Below are 19,659 nucleotides of genomic sequence, written 5' to 3'. Positions count from 1 at the left end.
CACACAGTGTCCATGTAGCATCAGGATATTTACATTTGGTCAGGTAGCTTAATACCTCAGATTTCCTTTGCATAGTTCTATTTTCATAGAAAAAAAATAATTATGCTATGTCCACCAAATATGACATTTCCCAATGCTACATAGAAAGTGTGACAATTTTTTTTAAACTATGCATACATTATGAGGTATTTAGTTACCTGACATAACAATATACATATTGTTTCAAGTTTTGGTCAGTCTAATTGCAACTATTTGACTTTTAGGAACAATTGTAAATATGCCGATGCTACACGGACATAAAGTCTGGCGTTATACACTGTTTTGCTAAATAACTGAATGAAAAATTAATCTCAAAGACCCTAAATTGCCCAAAAGTTGCAGTAAAATGTATGGTGTTAATACAAATGTAAAGCCTACAAACAATGAAATTTATAGCAGGCCTATAATCAGTACTGAATTATGCTGAAATGTCACAATTTGTGCCCCAACTTCATGGAAAACCCATTTCCATAATAATATTACTTTGCTTCATGATGACTAATTCTTATTAACCTTTACAAAAAAATATGAACAGATCCATATCCGTGTAGAGAACGATGGTATCAATACTGTTGCTTAGCAACTGATGTGTATCGAAAAAGAAGGATAGCAGATTCACCCTGCCAGGGACGGCGTTGTATAAATGCCAAATAAATGGCATGAACATGATCAGGAACAAATACTGAAACTTCATGAACAGAGTAATATATCACCCATAAATTGTCGTCATTATCTCACGATATTGAAGAATAATTGACCTAAGATTCTTCTTCGAAACAAGGGCATGAATTCATACTGGAATGCAAAATGATAGTTCACATATCAAATAAAAGTGAAAACATCACTGAAAGAAAACCTGGTCTTGATTGAAAATAGGGTTAGGGTTTATATTCTCTTTTTTTTTCTTTAATCAAATTTTCCAGATATTGGATATGGGTAGACTGTTTTATACGGCTGGCAAAAGTGTGTACATTGCACCCTGATGCTTAGAGTAAGATACGATGGCAAATTGATGTGCACGCCCCGTTTGTTTGCACTGTTCGACCCATTGATTGAGCACGCAAGATTTACACGACTGAGCTTGTCATATCATTTTTCGTTATTTTCTTCGTATTCAGGATTTTCAAAGTGGCATTGCTATCAAAGTGAAAATAACTGAGCTCTGTGCTGGCTAAAAAATAATGTCTTGAACAGTCGTTCGGTGCAATGGTATAACATCATGGTTGACACATGAGGAGAATGAAGAAAGTGATAAGTTGAATGAAGTTCAAACCAATTGGTCTTTTCAATAAAACACAAGGATATGAATTATTACTTTACTAATCATAAAGTCAAAATTTGACAAGAATTTGTAATCTTTCAGATTAATAAATGCTAGTTTGTTGGGAATACATCATGAAGAGATTTGTTGGTGTTTTCATTAATTAGTTTGCTCTTAGACAATCGGCTACAAGGATTTCAGCAGATTAATCTTTCCCCTGCAAAAAAAAATCTATTTCCATGAATTCATGATTGTAAAATAAGCACAAAATACATTCTAAAGATAGTAAAAGATTCCAAAGCATTGCTCAGATTAGAAACATGTGCATTAATCCGTTATTCTACACATTCTTCTGAACTACGCTTGAATAGAATATTATGGTTTAAAAATAGCTGTAGTGTGTGATATCAAGCATTCCCTCTTCAAAATGTCATGGAATATGAGCTATTGTAGAAAATATAGGATGTTGATAGTGCTTAAGCCTGGTTCAGTAAATGAAATTTAAATAAAAACCTAATTAAAAGGGAGATCCTGATGAGGAGAAGAACAAACCAATTTACTCTGTTCCTTTGGTTGGCAAAATCCCACACCCTACTGAACCCCTTTACAATGTCCCCACCATGTCACGCGAACCTATGAATTATTAAAACTTAATCTACTAATGGTTCCCCATTACACACTTACAACAGAGTTGTATGCTGCGTTTTATACCCCTCTCATATATTTCGGACTACTAGTCCTTTTCCATTGTACTACAACCATCAATAAGTGTTAGTTCTTGTTACAACTGGATGATAACAAAGCTTGGCAATGCTTACCTCAAACTTCCTCATTTGCCTTGTCTCCCATTTTTTTCTACAACCAGTTTTCTCTTTCAATTCTTTACCCGTCTTCTCTTTCACTCCTTTACCTGTCTTCTCTTTCACTCCTTTACTCATCTTCTCTTTCATTCCTTAACCCGTCTTTTCTTTCAATCCTTTACCTGTCTTCTCTTTCACTCCTTTACCTGTCTTCTCTTTCACTCCTTTACTCGTCTTCTCTTTCAATCCTTTACCCGTCTTCTCTTTCACTCCTTTATCTGTCTTCTCTTTCAATCCTTTACTCGTCTTCTCTTTCAATCCTTTACCTATCTTCTCTTTCAATCCTTTACCTGTCTTCTCTTTCATTCCTTTACTTGTCTTCTCACACTCATTTAATACCTATCTTCTCTTTCAATCCTTTACCTGTCTTCTCTTTCAATCCTTTACCTGTCTTCTCTTTCAATCCTTTACCCGTCTTCTCTTTCAATCCTTTACCTATCTTCTCTTCCACTCTTTTACCTGTCTTCTCTTCCACTCTTCTACCTGTCTTCTCTTTTGCTCTTTTACCTGTCTTCTCTTTCAATCCTTTACCTGTCTCCTCCTTCACTCCTTTACTCATCTTCTCTTTCACTCCTTTACCTGTCTTCTCTCTCACTCCATTACCTGTCTTCTCACACTCATTTACCTGTCTTCTCTTCCACTCTTTTACCTGTCTTCTCTTTTGCTCTTTTACCTGTCTTCTCTTTCAATCCTTTACCTGTCTCCTCCTTCACTCCTTTACTCATCTTCTCTTTCACTCCTTTACCTGTCTTCTCTCTCACTCCATTACCTGTCTTCTCTTTCAATCCTTTACCTGTCTTCTCTCTCACTCCATTACCTGTCTTCTCACACTCATTTACCTGACTTCTCTGTCATTTATTTACCTACTTGTATATTCTGTTTCACTCTTTTACTTGTCTTCTCTCTCACTCCTTTACCCGTCTTCTTTCTCACATTTCTTAACCTTCCCGCAAAATGTATTTGCTCTCTTTAATAAGAAGTAGCCCCCCCAAAAAAACAACAACAACAACAACAAAACTTCCCCTCAATCTGCCTGTCCATAATTATGTGGGGCTTTTTCTTAACCTTAATCTGATATCTCTCAATTTTTTTTCATTTTCCTTTCAAAATATATATTCCATTTGACCATTAAATTGTTTCTTTTGAGAATTAACCCACTCCCCTTGGCTAGACTGAAACCAGCTGCTAAAGCCTACCACAGCTCTTGTTGGATTTAATATCCAGGGACTTGCAAAAGAACTTTACATGTAAGGGCGGAAAATATAAATACTGTTTTTCATTTTTCCATCTAAAAAAAATCATATATTTCCCCCCCCCCCCTCAAATGTAAAAAATAAAATATTGAACTGAGATTGTCTTCAGAATATGACTATTTCTTTAAATATTGCGTACCTCTCCCAATATAAAAAAAAAATGCATCCCACATATTTCTTCGAAAGAGTTTTAGAAGTAATGCCAATATTTCTTACACAATGAGAAAATTATCTATATAAATCCCTACTCAGTAATCCATTAATTGTATGCTTCTGTATGTAAGAGGTACATTTTTCAAAATAAGATTGGATTAGATTACACTTCATTCAGGTAAAATGTGTCTATTAGTTTATCTTGTACAGGGCCCCATCATCGCAAGCTTTACTTTTCTTGGGGTCCTTCCAAGTTTTATTTGTAAAGTTTGTATGTATTTGGTTTACTTGATTTTTATATGGAAAATAAAAAATTGAAATTGAATCAAATCAGAAAATGTTCCCCACCTACTATTCCCAATTAGTTGCAACATTCAAAATTTGAAAAAAAATGAAATTAATGATAGAATGCACGTATGAAGAGATGCTCAAAATGCTGACTTTATGTTATTAGCACTAGTCTTTTTTTTCATATCAGGTGGGTGTTTCATAAAGCTGTTTGTAAGTTAAGAGCAACTTAAAGAACGGCTGTTGATCCTTTCTTGTGGCAAATGGTATACACCAAAATGTTCATAAGGTGATGATTTACATGTAGTGCGTAAGGAAGTTTCACCAGTTGTTTTTAAAGTTGCTCTCAACTTACGAACAGCTGCAGTGTAAAAATGAAGTGCTAATTTAGCACTTACAGTGCTTGTATAGTGACTGCACTACGAGTGCCGATTTTCTAGTTCGAATTTAAACTGGAAAATCAGCACTCGAGTGCTGATTTTCCAGTTTAAATTCGAACTAGAAAATCGGCACTCGTAGTGCAGTCACTATAAAAGCACTGTAAGTGCTAAATTAGCACTTCATTTTTTACAGTGTATATGAAACGGCCCCCAGGTAGAAAAATTTAGAGAAGGCCATGTAAATCAAACACATAATTCACAAAATACTAAAACAGTATGTTTTAAAGAGCAAAGAAAAATGACACTTTGATTATCTATTGAGATTATTTCTTTCATTTTACTTCACATCAATTTTAATAAGTTCTTGATCGTGAAAGGACACCTGAAAGTGACATGATTATGACAATTTATCCTGCAAACATAATGTGGTTTTGTTATTAAATTATAATATTCAAGTATTACTGTCATAAATGAGAAAATGAATTATAAACATTGAATTACCCCCTCTTTCACTTCTCTTGCAAAAATCAAGTGAACTGATGAGTTTTAAAAATTCATTATTATGAAGGGTCTATTCATCTATATGAAGAAATCCATAGTGGTATTATTAATAGAAGAATACATTCAAGAATATGGTCTATATATAAGTTTTAATATAGGGAGGATAAAACCTATCTAGAATAATTAGAAAGGAAAGAATAGAGGAGAGGGGAAAAAAGGTAGGTAGGCAGGTAAACCGCAGATAATTGTACTCCTCACATTCACTGGTGAAATGAAACCATAATACTATAACCCAGCAGTGACATGTACCAGGCTCTGCCTTGCACGCAATGCAATCACTATTCATCTCAGCCTCACATTGCCCCCCCCCCTGCACCATCCTCCTTGGACTTCATCTATGCTAATGAGCAATGCCTAAGAGCAGCCCCACAGATGGCAGGCTTTCATTGGCTGCTTGTGCTACCAATGGCTGGGGGCCATGTCACAGCCGTTCTTATTGGCTGACTTCTGACACACACACAAAAATTAGGTGGTAAGGCAACTAAGAGATGGAGGAAAAGTGAGAGAGAGGGAGAGAGAACGGCGGAGAGAGAGATTGGGAATTGTATACTGATGAAGCAAGCGTGTGAGACATTAGCGATCGGCTCTCTCGCTTCTAATCATACCCGTGTGATACCCACCCCCTCTTTTTATTTGATAATAAAAATGCAACAGTTAAGTAATATCTTGTTTAACGTTGGGGAAAGACACGAAGCAAAAAAAAGAGCAACAATGCCTATTGATTGGGATATGGCCTTGGTCTTTCATACACCCATTTGTGCATCTAAACCTACAGTTGCACAATACATGTCTGCGGCGGCATAAATATCTTGCTCAAAGAAAATAAAAATTAAAAAATGCAATAGTCTATTCAAATAGCTAAGAAGTCAGAAAGTGGGAGTACCTTCGATTCAATTTGATTTCTACCATAGATACATTTAGAAATAAAAATATAACTTCTCTTCTCTCGCGTTCAAGGAGTCTTTTTTTTCCCCTGCAGGAGAAAAATTGCACCAATTGCATTACAATAGATCAAAAAACATGCTCTTCAGAAATTAAGAAGGATCTATTACAAAGATGGTTAAAGAGAGAAAAAGGGAAAATGATCGAAGAGAGAGGAAAGGGTAAGTAGAAGAGAAAGAAAAGGGTAAATACGAAGGTCAAAGGAAAATCATGCTCACAAATAGAAAGAATAGAAATAGAAAATATGGAATACACACATATTGAGGGGAAATGGCAGAGAGGGGGAAAGAAAAAATATGAATACACCCCCCTCTCTCTTTATTTCCCAAGATATGTGTTTTTCTTCGGTTTCTTTATTTTTATGCCAGTCTCCTCATCTCACGATCATATATTATTCATTTCACTCCACTATGGCAGAAAGACTGCTCATGGGTATGTATACCAATATGGATATGATAACAATAACCCTCCTCAATATTATTATCATCATCATATATATTATCAGTACCATCATACTAATATTAGCATTATCATGATTATTATTGTTATTATCATTAATAAGTTTATTATGTTTATTAATCTTATTATTAGCATTATTACTTTCATTAGCATTATCATTATAAGCATTATGAATATCATGATTATTATAATTTTTATCATCATGAATATTATTATAAGCATCATCAAAACTATCAACCGGATCATTGTGGCACAGTAAATTCGTCTCTGGACTTTCAAACAGAGGGTGGTGGGTTCGAATCCCAGCCATGGCGTAATTTTCTTCGGCAAGAAATTTATCCACATTGTGCTGCACTCGACCCAGGTGAGGTGAATAGGTACCCAGTAGGAAGAAATTCCTTGAATGCTCGTGCGCCCGATCAAGGTAGCCGTGCTAAAGCTGGGGTAATAATAATAGCAGGGTCCGCTGGTAGAACAGTTTTTAGAACTGAAGTGGCTACCCTGGGTAAAATATGCCATTATTATTATTATCATTACCATCAGGAGTAAAATATATTATCATTTTCACCATCATCGTGTTTAATAATGGAGGATTTGAAAACTAACGTTTGAGAATAAAATCTTAAAATTAGAGAGAGAAGATTAAAAATTGTTATATTTTTGACAAAGCACATGCATCGGTGCAGGAAAGATGAAAGTAAATATCAATTATGATTTTAATTAATAATTACATCACCAGCGTGGCACCTCAATCAAAAGTAAATAAAAGAAAGAAGTGAATACCTCTCCTGTGTCAAGGTGGCTTCTCTTCCTCTTGTTTTCACTCTCAAGATCAAATCAAGTCAATGGTCCTGAAATAAAAGAGAACATAAGAAACAGAAATCGAAATTGGTGTCTGAAATAATTTCTAAATCAAATTAGAGTTTCCGACTGACTTGACAAGAATTTTTTTCCACCACATCTTGTCAGGAATGCACTTGGAAGGTGATATTCGGTGCTCTTACATGGTTTTTCAAGGGCTGTAAACAGTACAATGAAAATATATTTCATAATATCTCCAACATAAAACATGTTCTGTAATAGAACAGGTATACCATCAACTAAAGGAAATACAACCCCCCCCCCCCAATGGTAAACATCAACAAAACATATTTGAAAGGTTATTCTTAAATATTTATGGTCAAAAATTGAATACAATGTGTCCTCTAAATCTGATTTTGACATGTCGCAGATATAGTTGTTTCCTTTACATAATTTTGCAATTTGAATCTACTTCCTACCAATTAATCAACTTTCAATATGACATAAAAAAGGAATACACTCTCAATTGGTCATCAGTCACTACCATTTTTTTATTGAATCATTGTAAGTAAGGATACTAATATATATATATACATACATTTTGATTCCCGACAGAGACATTTTGTCGGCATCACCACTTTTTCCAAAGGGCAGATAGCTCTGGGGAACCTTGATTTAAGCTACGCCTACCATTGTTCTCTTCATCCATTTCTTTCACAGAATATTTGAATAAAAGAGTTGCCAAAGCTGTTGTATATGTATGTATAATTTCTAACATTTGTATACTTTCTCCCATACATGTACTGTATCTAAGCGAGAGCTTTAGTCCAGCTGAGGCATGGCGGCTTGCCATTGTTCAAAACCCATCTACACCCAACAAAGAAAATTATAATTGGTATGGTGTCAAAAATCTGTTTATCTGATGGTCAATCGGATTGGGGTTGCCCTTGCCGCAAACCTGTCTCTGTGGTCTAGTGGTAAAGGCACCAGCGTTCAAAGCTGGGGACCCAGGTTCGATTCCAGGCAGAGACTTTTTTTGGCATCACCAATTTTTCCAAAGGGCAGATAGCTCTGGGGAACCTTGATTTAAGCTACGCCTACCATTGTTCTCTTCATCCATTTCTTTTACAAAATATTTAAATAAAGAGTTTCTAAAGCTGTTGTACATGTACAATTTCTCTTATATATATATATATATATATATATAAACTTCTGCCTTCCTACTACATGTACATGCATTTGTATGATAAAAAAGAAGATGGGATTTATCACAGATGTTACATACTTGAATTTCTGAACAAGAAAATTATCCCTTGCTAGTAAATACATTTTCATATTAATATCAATCTGGAATCCTATTTCATTGAAAATAAACCTTATAAACTTATCACTATATTAATGTGACAAATATTGAAATGTGTACTTCATAATTATGCATCAACCCTGTTTTATGAAGATCATTCAGTTTATAGATACCCGGTAAGCATGAATTTACAATTTCTCATGATTGACCTACGTTCACATCTAACCCTGAAGTGAACTTACAATGTACACATGTTTAATAACTATAAAGAAGTTAAACTGTCTATATTAAATTGTACGTGTATGATTTACATTATCTTGTATATTTCCATGATTTTCACTTTTGATCAATATTTATTGCAAATTCTGGTATATGTTCATATCTAACCCTGATGAGAACTTACAATACACATGTGTTAACTGTAAAAGAGAGAGCTCTGCTTCTGTATGAATTATCGTATTTACATGTAATATTGAATATGTAATGAAAATACTGTTACAATATATGTAAAAGCCAAGAGTTCAGTCTCTAGTATTCATGAATAGTTTCAAAAGATTTACATCTTTCTGATCAATTATTCTATTCAAATATTAGTGTATATTCACATCTCGCCCTGAAGTGAGCTCAGATAGAATATACAAGTGTTAAACATAAAGAAGACATTTCAGCCTCTGTCATATGTTAATATGCATGATTTCCAGGTTTTTATATTTTCATACACAATCTCGCTTCGGATCAATTGTTTTATTCAAATACTAGTATGTTCACATCTAACCCTGAAGTAAACCAATACAATATGTATGCATGTATTAACTACATGTATAAGAAGCGAGTTTAGTCACTATTAAATAATGCTGTATATTTCTGTATTTATTATGTTTCTATATAATTCTACACAATCTCATTTCTGATAAAATATGCAGATAACAGGTGTACATTCACAACTAAGGCTGAAGTAAAGAAATACAATATACAAGTGTTGACTATATAAGAAGAGAGTTCAGTCTCCATTAAATATGAATGTATTCATTCTTTCAGATATTTCTACACAATCATATTTCTGGGCCCATCTTACAAAGAGTTATGATTAATTCAATCAATCGTAACTCTATGGAAATCCATAAGTGTCATAATTTTTTCTCAGGGAATTTGCAAAATGTGATTTGTAAACATACGAGAACACACAAGAAATCAATGAATTTATGGATATACATTCATATCTAGAAAAAAATTGAGCAAACATGCATTTTATATGTTGACTTAGCTGGATTTCCATAGTTGCGATTGATTGGATCAATAACTCTTCATAAGACAGGGCCCAGATCAATGATTTAAATGCAAACACTGGTGCATATTTTCATATCTAACCCTGAAGTAAACAAATAAAACACACATGTGTTAACCATGAGAGAAGAGAGTTCAGTCTCTATTGAGTATGAATGTATTCATTCTTTCAGATATTTTTTATATAGTACAGCACAATCTCACTTATCAATTATTACTACATGTAGATAATGGGGTATATTCACCCTGAAGTAAACAAATTATACAACAAACATGTGCAAACTATAAGAAGAGGGTTCAGTCTCTATCAAATATGAATGTATTTATTCTTTCAGATATTTTTCATATAGTACAAAACAATCTCACTTCTTATCAATTATTAGATACTGGGGTATATTCACATCTAACCATGAAGTAAACAAATCATACAACATACATGTGTTAACTACATGAGAAGAGAGTTCAGTCTCTAGTAAATATTAATGTATTTATTCTTTCATATATTTTCCAACATAATCTCACTTCTTATCAATTATTAGATACTCATACTGGGGTATATTCACATCTAACCCTGAAGTAACAAATTATACAACATACATCTGTTAACTATAAGAAGAGAGTTAAGTCTCTATTAAATACAAATGTATTATTCTTTCAGATATTTTTACACCTGTATATACTTCTACAGTCTCACTTCAGATCATTTATTTTATGCAGATACTGAAGTATCCATTCACACCTATAACCCTGAAGTAAACATAACCACTATACATCTGTTAACTATAAGAAGATACTTTACTCGCTATAAAAATATTAATCTATTCATTAATCTATTCATTTTTCAGATATTTTTATATATTTCTACACAAGATCCCTTCTGATCAATTATTTTACACAGAAAATGATGTATGTTCACATCTAACCCTGAAGTGAACTTAGAATATACAAGAGTTGATTTTAAAGAAGGGAGTTCAGTCTCTATCAAATAAATGTTTATGTATCATTTTAGGTATGTCAAGCATTTCCACATTACACGTACTTCAGTTCCGATCAATATTCTATTTCTGTAAATAATATGTTTACATCTCACACTGAAGTGAGCATAAAATATATGTCAGTTATACATACCACTAGCACATTCTTTGTAAACTTTCTATTTCATTTCATCTCAGACTTCCCATGAATTTTCATATATTGTGTTATGTAATAATATTTTGTGTAATATGGATATATGTTTACATTTCTACCCCAGAGGTTTCCCCTTCCTAACAAACAAGTGCAAATTGCACATTTTGCTAATATCCATAATTTCATTTATTATCATTGTATTATATACTTATCATATACCAGTATCCCATTCATGTACATGTATTGGTATATTCACATCTAACCCAGATGTGTCAATACAATGCACTTGTGTTTGTTATTACGAAGGGATTCCATGCTTTATCAAATGCAAATATACATATATCAGGTACATGTACTACATTTCCCTCCATGTTATCAATATTTTACACATTTACATGTAAGAGTATGTTCACATCTAACACTGATGTAGGTATGTATGTTTGCATGTATGTTGGTGTGTGTGTGTGTGTGTGAGTGCATATATACATAAATATATATATATGAAAAAAGGCAAAACATAGAATAAGCATAATACTGAGAATTTCAAAGAGAAGAAAGTACATGTAACAGCAATTTTCTTCATCACACAAAACAGTGACAGACACAATGGTGGTATGTATTAAATGAGACACTTCGTTTGAATTTATATGAAATATCCCAAATACATGTAGTCTACATGTACATGCACTATTTTAACGTAAGAACATGGTGTAACTCTTTCTTCAGCATGTGGAATTGCCATAAAGATTCTCTACTTTCAAATCTATACACATTGAAATATACACATCAAATTTAAATTTTGAAAAAAACAGACATATTGCATAAAATATGTTATATTTTTTCTCCCATATAGGAGAGAGGATATGTAAGTCAAGGGAGGGGTATATCTCTGCCTCCATATTCGTTTCATTCTCTCATAAAAGTATATAATATCCATTTAACGCTGCAAAATGACAGGTACTACCTATATCCGCTCCTTATGTCTTCCCCTACTTGACAGAAAAACAAACAAATGAAAGTCTCTCTCAAGTGGGCTAGAAGCAAGGCTCACCTCCACACACTTTCTAGGTAAGGGGACATTTCCACTGCCTCTTCTTCTGCAGACTACAGGATAATTGAGCCAATCGGGTCTTCACACAGAAGTTCATTCCTTCCAAGTTGCTCTCGGATCAGAGAAAGTAGAGAAATCTAAAGAGGAATCTACTTCAAAGCTATTCCACTGTGGGTAGCATGACATTTGTTTTAAAAAGAATTAAAGGGAATTTACTTTGCACTTCTCTAATATCCTACCTGAGAATCTAAGCTGTCTGTTCCTATTAAATCGTGACTGTGTCATGGACCAGTTATGGCCTGGTGGTCGGGTCACTGCCCAGCAAGCAGCAGATGGAAGGTTCAAATCTGGTTGTTCCAAGAATTTTTTTTCTTTCATGGAATGTTATACATAGGTATCAAATTAACATTTCATGAATGGCAGTTCTTATAAGGTAGATATCTTAATTATAATATCAACTTTATTCTAAAACCTTTTTGGTTAAACATCTATTCACCTAAACAGAGAATATTCATTTAATTTTTCATAAATTTACTAAACCCTTTATGTGTATATATGTTGCCACAGATTGAGTTCACAATCTGTGGCACTGCTGGAGTGTAAACTGTGGTGTGTGTTGGCACAGTGATGCCACAGTTAGAGTAGTAATGCAGTTTATGCTGCCACAGGTACATGTAGAATAACATAACTTTCACAATGGGTGATTTCAAGTTCAGTGTAAACCTTTTGGTGTTGGCGTTAGTTTTTACATGATTATAACACCAAACATAAAATGAAGATTGTCTCAAAAAGTAACTCACTAGTTGTTCAGAGCTGGATAAGTTTTGGAGCTAGGGGACGCAATCCTAATTTTAACACCAACACCAAGGCCAACACCGTACTTGAAATCACCAATGTGCTGCCACAACACAGCTCTGACATCACACACCTAATGGCTTGAAATCATGCATCAAACTGCTTGAAAAGTATCATATTTGATTGTAAAATCAACATTCACAATCATCAATCACAACTTTCTTAACTTAACCCTCTTGCAGTTATTTGTCCAATTTAGTTGATGGAGCATCTCAATAACTCCACAGGAATTCCATGGCCACAAATTTCATGGGGGTATTGAGCGCTGGTGCCCACAATAAAATTGCCAATGCACCGTTTTCCTCAGTAATTCTCACCACAGATGAGCTGATGGTCAACTTAAATTATTCTACACTGGTAACCTCTGTGCACTAATGAATGATATTTGACCAGTGAATGCAGGATACTACATTGTGCGAGAGGACGCCGGCTCGTTTCTTATTTATTTCCTCCTTGCTCCTGTGGAATGATCAGTAATGCCAATCCCAAGGCGACTATCATCTTTGCTCCGCAAAACAATACACTACAGCCCATGCCAACTCTCATCCCGAGGAGTGTTTCAACAAGCACTTTGTCAATGATTTCATTGACATTTCTGTTATCAGCCAATCAGAAGCAAGGATTTCAGTAGTTTGAAAGGGTTGTCAGTGCAAACCACTGACTATTTATTTCGTGAAACGCTCCCTTGAATCGAAATGATTTTTTTACTCTTTCAGGCCATAGTGTTTCACAGTTCCGACATATCCCTCTAATAAGGATTTTCAAACATTGCAACTCTTTAACAGTCAAATATAATTGAAAAAAATTCACCCTTGTTACAATAATAATGAATTTTAATAAGATTTCATTCATGTGAGTCATTTTGGAATATGACCATGCTTTCATTTATGGCACTCATGCTTCCATTCTCTTTGTACTAAGCTAATAGGCAAAAAATAGTGTATCTAGAGATCATTTTACAAAATCTGCAGTATATTTAAGAAGAAAAAACATGACAGTGGCTTTTAAAGACTTCATAGAATATATTTTGGTGGTTTTCAACTAGAAGAGTATTTTTTTCTCCATATACAATTATAACTAGTTTATTATTATCAGCTGAAATATCCACTCTCAACAGAATTTCCGTCTTTAGATGATTATTGGCTTTAAGATCTAGTTATTGTCTGAACCCTGACAATCATTTCTTCTGAACCTATTATTTTTTCAACAAGACAAGCAATCCTCTTTTTATGTTAAAATAAATATTCTGTCCATCTGGATGATTAAAGACTTTGAAAAAAACATAGAATATCTACAATGCCCAACAATACCTAGCTACACAATTGGTAATGAAACTGATTTGAATAATACACTGTATAATAGTGATCAATGCAATCGCTCATGACAAAACATTCCTATAATAAGTCACTGATTTTGTGTTACAGACCCCAAGGGTTAGATTACAAGAAAATGTAAAAGTAATCCTCGAGTGAAATCAGCAGAACAGTAAATTTAATAATAAATCAAAAGAAGAAATCACTCGTGCAAAAGCATAATCATTTTTCAAATAACTCTAGAATCACTTCTCTAAATCTATTTCAGAAGAACACATGGGAAGAAAAATAATCATGGAACATTTTCTGCCTCATTTAGAGACTAATCATGCATGGGCTGTTGAGAGTACACATAAACCTCAATTTTTTTCTTTTTTGAAGATTGAATGAAATTGTGGTAATTCACAAAGAATGTCCCTCTCATATAATACCCAAATGACTAGAAAATAGAAATTCAAGCTGCTTTTTTTTCTTCCTCTTCCATCAAACTCTTTCTCCTCCTCTATTTCATCTCCTCTGTCCCTCTATGTAACTTCCAACATACTCATTCCCACATCTTGAAACCCCCAAACATTCCTGCTACTATACCTACAGACAGCCCTATAACTTTTTTTTATAATACTACACTAGTCTACATGTACCTAAATGTGTGCTGACTGTTGTCATTCAGTCGTGCTAAATAGATGATCAAATCTAAAAAGTATATCAAAAGGTACCTGAAAGTTCAGATATAGTACAATTTATTAAGACGGGGGGGGGGGGGGTTGCAAGAAAATACTTGCTATCAAATGCAAATTTCAGATAAAAATTTACATGTAATAGATCAATTTCAACTAAAGAAAACCAAATTACACTTCTTGATGAAAAAGCTGACAATTAATCAGTAGCGAATTTGCAATGAAATACATGACTTTCAATCGGTTTTAGGACTTAAACTTGAACTTAAACTTCTTACACTCCTCTCCCCCCCCCCCCCATCAGATTCAGATTTAAAAGACTTTGAAGACTCAACCACAGGAAATATCAGTTACATGTATAGAATTCCCAGATCATGAATACAAGACACATATTCTAGTGTGAGAGCAAATTACTTGTAATATCCCTGAAAGGAAATACTTCCAAATTTACGGACAGTGATTCTTTACAGTGATTTTTTTTTTTTGGTATAAACACAAAATCTGTTTTGGTTCATTATTTTTCATGTGAAAATTAATTAACTTATCTTCGCATTTTTTATGAAAAAAATGGAATTTTCATTTTAGATCAAGTTAGAAAAAAATATGTTTCCAGAAACAGAAAGATGTGTATACATGTGTATGATTCACAATCCAAAATCATGAGTACTTTTGCAATATGTTAAATATAAAAATAAAGTAGGCCTATATTTTGACATTGGTAAGTATTGGTTGGTTGGAATACTTTCAAAACATATCAAGTATATAAACATGATCTGTTATTTGATTGGCATTCTGGACAAAGATATCTCAAAAAATGTGAAAAATATAGAAGTAACATATCAGGTGTGCACACAGTCTCTCATGTTACACACGACACTATCTACACCATGCAAAATGCAATGCCACAAAAGCTAATATGTTGATCATTCTTAGCCGTGTACTGCATATAAATTGGAAGGATGCAATCTTGTGGATATAAGAATTGGGCAACCTCCCAAGCAATTGTGACGTCGACGGTATAGTTATAATAATGGGCCGAGTTATTAGCATAGCCATGATAATTAAACAAGCCACTCAGAAACCCATATAATAATCATCAGACTGAGAAGGATAAAAAGGAAAACGACAGGAAATAAAGGTCTATTAGGGCAGCCGAGAAGCAGGCGTGTTGACCAAAGACTTCATCTAACCTGACAAGGGCAAGGCATGGCAGGCTTAAAGTTGACAACGTAAATGTGTATGCTCTATTGATCGCGATTAAAACTTCACATTTACGATTTCTCACTCACTCCCAAACGCGAGAGCTAACTTACAGTGCTTTGTCAATCATTTTATAATGATGGGTGATGGATAATCACGTATCGATGCCACGCGTAACTTCTTTGAATGGAATTGTTATTTTCCCATGTTGACGAATTAATTCTTCAGAGGAAAAGAACAAGTAATCAGTTTCTGAAGGCAACAGATTAAAAGGGATGTTCACCTGACAAAGTCAGTTCAAACTTAATATAATTGTAAAAAATAAAACATGAATTTTATTACTTTTTTTCTTTCATTATAGTATGAAACAAGGTCTGATTCCTCCTTTCTTAAAGGACAAGTCCACCCCAACAACAAATTAATTTATTAAGTAAAGGGCAGGTCCAGCTACATGTATTTGACTTGTGACATACAGGACATTTAGAGACTTTAAAGTTGAATAACATGAAAAAATAAATGCACAACAGAGAATCTTTTACGGATTTGGAAGACCAGTTGTGCCCTCTTTATTCAGTAAAAAAATCATTGATCTCCAATTCCATTAACGATGTAATATTTTGATTTTTATGCACTGTGACGTACAGGAACAGAAAAAATCTGATTTTTTTTTAAAAAGTTTGTCATTAAAACTATGTGAATTGGAATAAGCTGGAAATCTCTCATTATCATGTTTTCATCTTGTATCTTATCAAGTTTCATTAGCCATGAAATGAAATGATAGAACTCATTGTTGTTATTATGTAATAGCTCAAAATATAAACATCTGCGCTGTGACGTACCGGACATTTGTCCATGTGTAAAATGAATGGGAAAAGTAAAATTTCATCAAAATTTATAATTAACTTGATGTAAACCAGGGTAAGTTAAGTTTTACATGGATTATCAAGATTGATATATATTTCTTTAATAGTATACAATGAAACAGAACATAGCAAACACTTTACGACCTTATGGATATTATGAAAAATGTCTTGCAAATAATTGCCTGTGTTAAACGAATGGGGAAAGTGAAATTTCATAAAAATTTATAATTAACTGGATGCAAACCAAAGTAAGTTTTTCATGGATTATTATGATTGATATATATTTCTATCATAATATATGTTGAAACAAAACATAACAAACTTTTTATGACCTTATAATTATGAAAGATTAATTAATAACATAAGAATTATGTTAACAAGTATATATGCACCTTTGTTATTTATTACAAATCATAACTTTATGACCAGCCTTTTACCAATATTCAACCCCTGATATAGTATCATTTATCTCAATTCACTTCATCTCTGCTTCTTATTGAAAAATAACCCTAATTAGAATTACATAGAAATCCTATGTATAAAGTATGGTGTGTCCCGTACGTCACACATTTTAATTCAGTAAATTCACTTCAATTTTTGGATGTATAGTAATATAAATTAGAGCTCTCCAAAGTGTGAAGAAAACTGTTCAACTTTTCCTTGATTAGAATCTAAAAAAACATATGCTTAATTGTGACGTACAGGACACTGCCTATTGGACACCAGACAATTAACCTAATTAATAAATTTTCAAAATCACTTTTTTTTTCAAATGTTTGCATTAACTTAGTCTTAGCACTACAAGTCCCCACATAAATATTTGCAAATGACTTGCATTATCTGCAGATTAAAAAATGTGATGTCCCATACGTCACGCTAATTAATGATTTCTTGGAATTGTGACCTTGGCATTCATTAACTTTACGTTTACAGAAGAAAAAGAATATAGGGCATAAAAATTCAGAGTATAAGCTTTAAAATGACATACAATATATTAGATTTAGGCAAAGATTTAATTTTGGCTTCAGAAGGGACAATAGCTTGGACCTGCTCTAAAAAGAGAATAATCATAAAAAAATAAAAAACAAGCATAACACTGAAAATGACATCAAAATTGGATGTAAAATAAGAAAGTTGTACCATTTTGAAAATTCGCTTAATTTAAAAAAGCAGTTATATGCACATCCTGGTCGGTATGTAAATGAGGGAACTGATTACATCATCCACTCACTATTTCTTTTGTAGTTTAAATATGAAATATTCTAAACACAGTTTTTTCCCCCTGAACATGTGGTATTACCATTGTTATTAAATTTCATGATTCAGTCCAGTTGGTCCTTATTGTCAAATCTGTAAAAATAGAAAAAAATGTATTTACATATATTCCTCCTGTGTTGTGAAAAATAAGCGAACCTTAAAAATGTCATAACTTTCTTATTTTACATCAAATTTTTGATGAAAATTTCAGCATTATCCTTGCTTGATTTTTTTCTCTATTGATTGAAATCAACATTTTTCTGGGGTGAACTTGACCTTCAAGAGTGTTATATAAACCCTATCGTAAATCACGTGGATATTTCCTTATTGTCAGAGCTGAAAAAATTTGAATATTCTACATTTCATATAATAAAATACAAAAGAAACAGTGACATGCTCAATCTCTCATTTGCATATCACTATATTTTGCAATTATAACTGTTTTGTTAACATACATGAAACTTAAAGGCCCGAATTCACAAAGGTGATTTAAAAAAAAACTGGTTGAATCCATGGTTTATGCAGGTTTCCTGTATAAATTACGCTTAATTGAGCGTGTATCGGGCACGTGTATAAACAATGTCCAATGCTGATGCGCGCTTTTGTCACAGTGCGCCAAATTGACGCCTTTTTTCATGTTTATCCACGCTATTTTATTCATGAGTCCACTGTTTTTAATAATGAGTCCACTCTTCAAACAGTGGACTCATGAATAAAATAGCGTGGATAACCATAAATAGCAAGGATAACCATGGTAACAGGCGTCAATTTGGCGCACTGTACCAAAAGCGCGCATCAGCATTGGACAATGTTTACACATGCACCCACTACGCGCAAAATTAAGCGTAATTTATACAGGAAATCTGCATAAATCATGGATTCAACAGTGGGTTTTTAAAACCACCTTTGTGAATTCGGGCCAAAATGGCACAACATTCTTTCCTTGCAGCCACATTTTTCAATGAAATTTTTCAGCATAATGATGTTTTTCTATCTCTCTGTTAAATTTACATTTCTTGGGGGTCGACTTGCCCTTTAAACTGTATAATGTATAAAAAGGCATGTCTACAGCATCTGAACGTTATGAAAAATGTTGTTTTTCTTGCTGTATCATAAATATGGTTAGCATCAATGGAATGATAGCAAGGTGGGGGTAATATTCATTGAATGGGTGTCATATCGGGGGTGGGGGGAAGCTTAAGAAAATACCCTTCCTGATATAGAGACAATAATTCATAAAATTACCTTGAGACTTCTTTTATTACGCAAAAGCGCCCTCATGCACCTGTACATGACAGGGACCCATGGCCTTACAACCCATGTTGGGATTGCAGTCAACGATCATAAAAACGTAAAGATATAGCTCAATTAGGATATAGCGGATACAATTGAGGACTCGTTCCACTTACCTCTGAAGTCTCATCGGTGAGCAGCTTTCACATCAGCAAAAACTTCCTGAGAGGTTTTATGCAATGGTTTCTACCGAAATAGAAAGATAAAAAATAATAAAGAATTAATGAAACCGATAATATTTCTACATATCTACAAACACATCACTCAGGGAACAATATTTCATAATAATTATGTAATATTGACTGGCCTTCAGGGGCACATCAAGTATACTGCCCGCAATAGAATCATACTGGCCCGAGTCTTTAGATGAGGGCAATACGATTCTTTTAAGGGCACTATATTATGTTTCCCAAAAGAGGAGCCAGTCAATCTTTATTA

At 33.6% G+C, this 19,659-nt stretch overlaps 2 protein-coding genes across 2 annotated transcripts in view; both read right to left on the bottom strand.

The window, feature by feature from the left end:
• LOC121415416 (protein starmaker-like) overlaps positions 1 to 2,466 on the bottom strand; it is a 17,341-nt gene extending 14,875 nt beyond the window's left edge. The window contains exon 1 of the mRNA XM_041608615.1: positions 2,283 to 2,466. Coding sequence (XP_041464549.1) covers positions 2,283 to 2,466 — 184 coding nt within the window. The remainder of the gene's footprint in view (positions 1 to 2,282) is intronic.
• Positions 1 to 19,410, bottom strand: part of LOC121415990 (heterogeneous nuclear ribonucleoprotein K-like) — an 80,063-nt gene extending 60,653 nt beyond the window's left edge. The window contains exons 1-2 of the mRNA XM_041609409.1: positions 19,338 to 19,410; positions 6,980 to 7,047 (exon numbers count right to left, since the gene is read on the bottom strand). The gene's annotated coding sequence lies outside the window, so the exon portion shown is untranslated. The remainder of the gene's footprint in view (positions 1 to 6,979; positions 7,048 to 19,337) is intronic.
• Positions 19,411 to 19,659: the final 249 nt, after the last annotated feature.

This window comes from Lytechinus variegatus, chromosome 5 (assembly GCF_018143015.1).
Source record: "Lytechinus variegatus isolate NC3 chromosome 5, Lvar_3.0, whole genome shotgun sequence".
Lineage (NCBI taxonomy): Eukaryota > Metazoa > Echinodermata > Echinoidea > Temnopleuroida > Toxopneustidae > Lytechinus > Lytechinus variegatus.
The sequence above is the reverse complement of the archived record's forward strand: the minus strand, read 5'-3'. Positions and strand labels throughout refer to the sequence as shown.